General features: G+C 47.5%; 1 protein-coding gene across 1 annotated transcript; it reads right to left on the bottom strand.

Annotated features, from left to right (window-relative positions):
* Positions 1–1,153: 1,153 nt before the first annotated feature.
* Positions 1,154–7,831, bottom strand: VMAC (vimentin type intermediate filament associated coiled-coil protein). Its single transcript, XM_029614926.1, has 2 exons — positions 7,428–7,831; positions 1,154–4,973 (listed from the first exon to the last, which is right to left on the bottom strand). Exons 1-2 carry the CDS (start codon positions 7,787–7,789, stop codon positions 4,613–4,615), a joined length of 723 nt encoding a protein of 240 aa, XP_029470786.1. The 5' UTR covers positions 7,790–7,831; the 3' UTR covers positions 1,154–4,612.
* Between the last annotated feature and the right edge of the window lie 801 nt (positions 7,832–8,632).

The following is an 8,632-nucleotide window of genomic DNA, read 5'->3' as shown; positions in this document are numbered from 1 at the left end:
ACTGGTCTTGTGGTAAGAGCTGAGAGACTGGCCTCGCAGCAGCAGGGGATGACCTTTAGATAAATACGACTCCTGCTGCCAATTGGGGGGAGGTGTAGCCAGGTGTGATGCCATCGATCAGATCAGGCAGGGCCTTTGGGTTACCCCTGCCCAATCCAATGTATAAATTTGGGGTGGCACTTGCTATCTTGAAGCCACGCCTAGGGGCTGGGGACTCAGTGAATCCCTTGAAGGCCCTGATGGTTTGAGAAGTTGAATCACCTTGAACCCTCCCTATTCTAATCTTACTTACCAGCGGGTTAAGAGAGAAAATTAGAAGCATCTTGTATCCATGGAATAAAGCCATGCCTACATGGATTGGTCTCCCAGTGGAGGTGGTGAAGGCAAAGACAGTGAAGGGGTTCAAGAGTACATGAGGTAAGCAAAGGATCAACGGTGGCCTGTGCCACTGCAGAAGGAAGCAAACTGGAGATCAGATAGGTCCTACAGCAGTAGTTTCTACCCTTACAGAAGGCATGGGGGTAACCTGCACAGAGTGGCAACTTGCTGGGCAGACTGGATGGATATTTGCTGTGCTACTATGGTATCAGCAGGTGTGTAACCTGCTCCATTGCCATTATCTGCCCTGCTCCCAACCTACAGAACAAGCAAGTCCCTTCACATGTCAGCTGGTGGTGAGGGGGGACGGGACTCCATACATCTTCCCTGCCACCTCAATGGGGTGCGCCCAGGTCTGACTAGGCCCCCGTCCGACAGGGGATCTGAACTTGGATTCCCTGCACTGCAGTCCTACAGCACGAGTCCCAGGGCCAGCCCATTCTGACGGGCTTCTTGCATAAGTGTGTGCTTTTTTTTTTTGGTTTCTGGAATTTTGTTTCCATTTCAGAAGTTGAAAACATTAAATCTTTGAGAAAAAAAAAGATGCACAATTTTTAAATTGTGCAAGTTTTTTTTTTTTTGTCAACCTTTTATTGCTAAAATTGTACAAGCAAATTGACCTGTTGGCGTCCTGCTTAGTCTTTAACTCTTAGATGTGCAGAGAGGAGGCTTCTGGGAGCCCAAAGGGTCACATACTGTGGCCTCCAGCAAGGTTTATTTTCTGTGAAGCATGGGGTTAGCTCCCTTTGGATAGGTACACAAGCCACAGAAAATCTCTGTTCACTTCCATTTTATTAAGGGAAAATAGTAACAGACTGGCAAAAATACAGGGCACTTGGTTTTTTTTTTGTATAAATATATTGCATATCTTTCCCAGAAAGGACATGGAATGGCTTCATGACATTTTTTTCTGTGCTTCTCAAATTGTAAAATGGAACATTTCACCTCAAATATAATTTCACTTTTATGACGTGTGTTAACCAGAGATATTCCCATATAAAACAACTGCAAATATATACCTACCTATGTGTATAAAAATAAGTCAACTAGAGAGCATTGCACATAGCCTTATGTTAGAGGTTAGCACTTTTGAGTCATTAGAAAATAATTTAGGAAGAAAACTCGCAGCTACAAAGATTTTTTTTTTTTTTTTTAAATGATCCGCGATTGGCTACAACCCCCACTCCAGGCCGTTTCTGAAGTGCCTGCTCCAGCCCCGTAGCTTCCTGCAAGTATCTGCTTGTGCTTGGAACTAACCAGATCGTAGAGTAGAGAGGGAACGGGTTCAAGAGGTTGAAAGGAGCATGCAATGGACATTATCTGAGACAGGGTCAGAGATTCCTCACTTTGGAAAACCAGAACCCAGCTTACATGCAACCGTACAACCGTACTTCCGGGAAGATATTCTTAAAGGGAGAAAAGTATTTTACAAATAAACGGTGCCATTCGCTATAGACTCACAAGTGCAGGGAGCAAACATCTAAAAAAAACTCATGGTCGGAAAATCACCCTCCTTTTAGTGCTGTAACTGCTAGCAAAGAAGCAAGATAACTGTGCAAAGTTTCTAACCTAACACATCCCTATTTTATCTGTTCATTCAAAAATGAATAGGGAACCCTTGAGTGGTGAAAGGACACTTTGAAGAGAACGAGAAAGCACTTTGGAATACAGGTAACCTTTTGCTACTGCAACCCTGCAGAGACGTCGCAAATTAAACGTCACTTCTGGCTGATGATGTCGGAGGCTGAACCCTTCCCGAGCTCTCCGAAGCCAGCACAGGGGTACTGTTTCCATACTGCGATCACAAGGCTGAGCTTTCAGTGCCTTAGGCCTTTTGTAAGTGAGGACATAGGGGGAAGTGAACATGAGCAAGTTATGGACTTGGCACGTGGCTGTTTTCAGTCCATTAAAAGCGAAAAAAACAAATGCCTCCAAGGATGTTAGAATGCAAAAGCCTTCTATTAAAATGTCCCTATTTAAAATATTTTTGTTAAGGATATTAGTGTATTTAAGACTAGATGCACTAAACATTTTTCCCGTAGACCCAAAATAGGGTATAGCTTTTAGTACATCTGGCCCTTAGTCTATAACGGCAGTAGACAGGGGATCTGGGTTTGCCACAGAAAACCATGAGCAAGTCAGGCTGAAGCGTTGAGATTGGATGTGGGTTTTCTCATTAGCAGCGACGGGCAGAATGTGATCATGATACAATCAAGGTGGCGAGGACAGCAAGCCAGTCCCTGCTTTTACTGCCTCTGCTGAAATGTAGCTTGCACAAAAGATGCTGAAAAACTCCAAATTCTTCTCAGCTCGCTAGAAATGCCCAGACATGTTATTGCTGTTCCAGATCACCCCTTGTGCTTTCTGGTTGGATAGCAGTCCCTCGGAGCCAGCTCCAGAGCAGAATCTCTATGAAAGACTCAAGGATGGGTTTCTTATAACTCCTTGCCTGCCTTTTACAATCATTTCTCTCCTACAATTCCTCTCTCCACTGTGATCACCAGCGTTTTTAGTACCTGCTGCAAGAGTACTGTAGTAATGCTGAAGACAGGGAACAGGGTTTCACACTGGGGATTAAGTGTGGGGGACACATATTGCATTTTGAGCACATTACACACAGGGCCTTCATCCTCCCATTATGAGTATGAGGGGAAACCACATTAAACAAGGAGTCAGGCTGTCCATAGATACCTCCTGGGCCAATAAACCTTGATGTTCTGTAAAAATCTTATTTGGTTTACCATCAAGCTGTATCAGATTTGCCTTCCCTGTGATACTGTTCTGTTTTGATCAGCTTTAAATCCTCCTTGACTCCATTTCAGACCCAGCTCCGGTTATCCTTAGGGCACCCACTGGTAATATTTTGCCTTTTTGATGTCATTGTGTAGAAAGCAGATGACTGGGAAGAACTGTAGTGTTGTAGGGAAGGCAGGCACAGTCATTCCTGTCCCTGCTAGCAACACAGAAGAATCTCAAACAACATCACAGCATTTATCAGTTCTGCAGGCTATTTCCTGGCTCAGCAGGCAGCTCCCATCCCCCAGGTCCAACATTTCGATCTTTTCCATGTCAATTAACTGAACCAAAATCATTAGCTGCTCCAGTGCTTCCTCTTCTTGACCTTTAACCCCCCCCCCCCCCCCCAGCATTGTGCTATGTTGAGACTGAAGTGCTTAGAAACAAGTTGCCCACCCTCCTATCCCCATTTTATTGCTCTTTAAATTTTAATATTTGTCAAATGAGGTACTGGCAAAATAACCAAAATACCCGACGGCCCTGAAACCTGGGGAAAGGTATTTTCTTTGGTGTCTGGGGAGAACTCCCGTTTTGGGGCTCAGAACATCCAGTCCTGACGAAGGCCTCAAACCTGCACAGGGACGGTGGAGGTAGCATCACGAAGGCAGAGTGGACCTGAACAGGATGTGAATCTCAAGTCATGTGTGCAGGCGCGCGTGTGTGTGTGTGTGTGTGTGTGCAGGCGGGGGTGTGTGTGTGTGTGTGTGTGTGTGTGCAGGCGGGGGTGTGTGTGTGTGTGTGCAGGCGGGGGTGTGTGTGTGTGTGCGTGGGAGTGTGCGTGCTTAGGGGGGAAGGGAGGGGCAAGAGGCGGTAGAGGATGAGGAAGGCCACTGTGCATAAAGAACCCTACACATCCTAAAAATGGAATCCCATCCAAATCTTTTCAAAAGGGAAGCCAATTGGGCACAAGGCACCTAGAGGAAAGCCCTGAAGTTTAAGAAACAGCAACCTCACTTAAATGTTCTCTTTTCCAGCCAGTATGGGCAATGCACATCTATGGGGGAAAAGCAGCCTTTCAATACTCCATACTGCTGTTCATATATTTTTTAAGGACATAGGGAGGTAGCATAAGAGCCTTCGAGAAGGATGGGCTCTGTGGTGCCAGTTACTTCTCTACAGAGGATGGCGGAGAATCTTGAGTGGCTGCTGGTTCAAAAGCAGAACCGGAAGAGAGTTCACCCTGTACATAAGCAGTGCCTTTGACCTACTGTCTAGTGCTCCACTGGGTATGCTTACAGGAAAGTTATGTATCCCCTCAAATGTTTCATGAGCTCACAGCGCTGGAACAGGCCCAGGAAAGAACCCCCTCTGCAATCCCGGGGAAAAGGTTTAACCTGTCCTTAACTCTGACCGGGTCGGATCTGGGAAAAGCCTGAGCAGCTGTAGAAATGTGGAAATCTTTCCAGACAAGGGCCGCCCCTCCCCCTCAGAGTCCTGCTCATACTGTGGTGCCAAACAGGCACTTTTCCAGTTCCGGGTCGTCCGTCTCGTCCTCACTGAGGGAGAATTCATGCTGGTTGTAGGCTGGCCGGACCAGGCCGTTTGTCTCCTGCATAAACTCCTCGTGACTTGGGAAAGGCAAATGGGGTTCGGTCCCCGGAAGGGCTGTAAGCTGCTCCCCTTCTGCCATGTCCGAGAGCAAGGTGTCCAGCAAGGGGCGGCGGCGGCAAATTTTGCCGAGCAGCTGACTTCGATGTTTCAGCTGGGAAAGCAGGTCATCCTTCTCCTTAATGACGCTCAGCAGCTTCTGGATAGTATCCTCGGACCTGGAGAGCTGCTCCTTCAGCTCGGAAATTTCTCTTCAATAAAGAAAAAATCACAGGCATGTTAACATCATTCCCTTAGATCACTGTATAAATGTAATGTCAAAGCTGCCAGGCCAGGGTCATTTTCTCTCTCTTACTAGTTCAGGTGCTCTTCTGTTATTAATGCACTGCTGTACGGTTAAGTGGTAGTGCCGGTGGGCATGTCTAACGACAGTGCAGCTAGACACTTTCCTGCATCGAGTGACCCAACCCTGGGACCTAGAAACAATCAAAATTCACAAACTACAACCAGAACACAATTAGAATCTGTATCAGCATGTGTCACTTCTTCTGGCTATAACGCCTCTGTAATCTATCGATCCATGGTGAGCCTGCAGCTTGTGTCTCTCAAAAAAATGATATAACAAAACTAGAGAACACACAGAGAAGAGGAACAAAACTGATAAATGGGATGGAACAATATCTGATACTCTTTTATTGGGTACTGGAATGGAGGCCTTAGAAGCGGAAGGGGCAGCCACAGGTGATAAGAATGCTTAACTTTTATTTATAGCTAGGAAGTGTGTACTTAGCGGGTGGGTGAAAAGCTCTCCATGAAAGAACGGAGGCCTAACTAATGTTGGATTTATTACGTATGGAAAGACTGAATATTGAACTAGGATCTACCAAGTGCTGGCAAGATTATAAGCAGAGCTCGTGACCCTTTATCTGTAGCCTGCCACAGGAGCATCCAGATGCCTTAAATGACTGGAAAGATAGCCAATTACCGAAATGTATTAAAATACAATTTGATTATTTGTGCACTTCCAGCAGAAACATTTCGTTTCTAAGGTTATGGATGGAAGGATGAGTGTCACGTGTGTTAGAATGGATGATGTATGATTAAGGGGGGGGGGGAAGAAAAGGTATTGGAGGTGCAGCCTGGTTAATTTGTATTCAAATGAATATTATTAGGGATACGACTGTGTAGAAAAGCAACCTGTACATTGCTGCAGTTTTGAATCCCAAATCAAGAGTCAAAGAAAAGCTGAACAGGCTAGGGCTCCTTCAGCTTAGAGAAGAGACTACAGAGGGATAAGCTAGAGATTTATAGAATCATGAGTAAGGTGGAACAGATAAATAGGGAATGGTTATTTACCCTTTCAAATAATACAAAGTCTAAGGGACACTGATTTAAAATAAATTTAAGAATGTATTTTTTTGCTGACAATGTACAATTAAGCTATGGACCCTGTTGCAGGATAGCTGGATTTAAAAAAGATTTGGATAGGTTTCTGGAAAGCAGATCCATTAACAGTAGATGTGGGGTTCACTATCTCTTACTTCTGCAAGTGAAGGGGATGGATCTCATTAGGATCTGCCCAGGTACTTTATAGTGACTTAGACTCACCATTGCTGAAGACATGATGCTGAGCTCAATGAACTAAGGATCTGACTCAGCATGGCACTTCTAGTTAGGGATTTTAGCCTGCCTTTTTAGACGATGCTCAAGCTAATAGGTATATTTAGGTACAGTAAGCCCCTGCCTCTAAGTGGGTACCTGAGACAGCAGGAGATAAAGTGACTTGCCTAAAGGCAGTGGGGGAAGTGGGATTTAAACCCCCGTTTCTCTGGTTCTCAGTCCCTTTCTCTAATCACTAGGTCAAATTGCTGTGATTCATGAAAACTACTGGGATGCAAGTTCAAGTCCCAGCTCTGTCACAGAATCTGTATGAGATTGGGCAGGTCACTTATCTCCCTCTGCCTCGGTTTCTAATCCTGGCCCTGTCATGGCCACTATGTAACAGAGGCCTCCCATGGCACCAGTTCAAATGATTGCACTTGGCTAATAGTAGTAATATTGAATCTATTATATCTCCTTTGTCCACAGCTCTTTAGCAAAAAGAAGCTAATGCCGGGATTTGCACCTGTGAAACCCAGGTTTATACAGATGTCCCTAGGCTGTTTCATATAACAGAGCCTACCACAGTTCATTCACATCTCACGCCTCACCATGCCTTGGGGGGACAGCTTTTTGGTGCCAGAAATCTGCTACTAGATCCTCCACTCCAGAAGTGACTGCATGTAGGTGTCTGAAGTATTAAACTGAAATGTACAGTGCAATTGTGTTCGGATGAAAGGTGCAGTATAAATCTCAAGTTTACAACGCTACAGTAAATTTCAAACAGGGGAAATGCTGGTTGACCCGTCTGATGAGAGTCGGAGAGGATGTGCGTTGTGTTTGCCCCGATGACAGCTGGAGGAAAAGGCATGCAGAAAGAGGTCTTGGAAGATGGCTCCCTGATGAAAGCTATGGAAGAAGGTCTGAGGGGAGGGTTGTGCAAAAGCCACGTGGGAAAGTGTGGCCTCCTGAAGATGTAGAAGGAGCCTGGTCTTGCAGAGGAAGACAGAGCATGCTGCCATCCTTGGTCATAGATCGGAAGGATTATCAGGGTGACCTGCAGCCTTGTTAACAATGGCCGTGATCCGGACTAGGGAAATACCGACCTGTCTTTGCTCCCCGTGATCTCCCGCACCGCGACGTGAAGCTGCTCGTCCTTCCGGATCAGGCTCTCCGCCTGCTCCCTGACCGTGGTCTCTGCGGCCCCCAGGCGCGCCTCCAGCTCCGCCACGCGCCGGTGGACGGCCTCCAGGTGGGCATTGGCCTCCTTAATCTGCAGCGGAGATAGCACGGACATGGCCGGAGTAGCCCCCCCCCGTCCGGCACGGGCCAGAGCTCTGCAGAGAAAGGGGGTGGGGGGGGGGGGGGGAGCTCGCTGGGACACTCCCGGCTGTGGGAACAGGAAAGTGCAAACACTGTCAGTGCAAGGTCTCCCCCTCCTCAGCCTGCTGCCTGCCCTCCCCCCCATCAGCGATCACCCGGGTACCACCCCCTCCCCCCCCCATGCTTCCCTTCTTTGCCCTCAGCCTCCTAAGCATGTGCTTCCTCCCTCCCTCCCTATCATTCAGGCATCCCCCCCCCCCCCCCACCTATTGTGTGCTGCATCACTTCCTGCCTCCCCCACCCTCTATCGTGAACTCTCTTACCCCGGGGACCATCTCATCCTCCCATGCAGCGCCTTTACCTTTCCCAGCTCTAATGGCCGGGGGCGGGGGGGGCTCTTTCTGCCGGGCTCCTCTCTCCCCTCCCTCTCAGGTGCTGCGCTCTTTCTCTCTTCCCTAGGGAGGTCTCTCTCCCCCCCCCCTCCCTGCCCAGGATGAGAGGTGACAGCAGCAGCGCACAGGCCGGACCGCTCCCCCCTCCCCCACCCGCGACCATTGGCGCAACTGGAGCCGAGGCGGCTTCTCATTGGCTACGTCTCTTAGCAGTGGCCGGCTGTGATTGGCCGGCTCCCACCACTGCTTCCTGTTTGAGGAAACTTTATTGACAGGACAATTTGTACATGGTTGGTTGCCCCCACTAAACAAGGGTTTAGAAAAAAAAAAAGCAATAGCGGTAAAACTAAATTTCGAGGGCCACTAGGACAATTCCCAGATTCTGGTGATGATTAGGATTGGCTCCAGTCAGATTATTTTTGCTGCTCTGGCCGCCGTTTCCTCCAGGATCAGAGTTTTTCCTGCTCTTGGCTTTTCTGAGAGGTCTGATTTTTCTTCTCTCTCAGCTTTAGGAAATGTGCATCTCTGATAGCGTTGGCTTTTGCACAGTAGGGAAGGAGGCAATGCATTTGTGTTTGATTTTGGAAGTATTCCCT

The sequence above is a fragment of the Rhinatrema bivittatum genome, chromosome 8 (assembly GCF_901001135.1).
Source record: "Rhinatrema bivittatum chromosome 8, aRhiBiv1.1, whole genome shotgun sequence".
NCBI classification, from domain to species: domain Eukaryota; kingdom Metazoa; phylum Chordata; class Amphibia; order Gymnophiona; family Rhinatrematidae; genus Rhinatrema; species Rhinatrema bivittatum.
The sequence above is the reverse complement of the archived record's forward strand: the minus strand, read 5'-3'. Positions and strand labels throughout refer to the sequence as shown.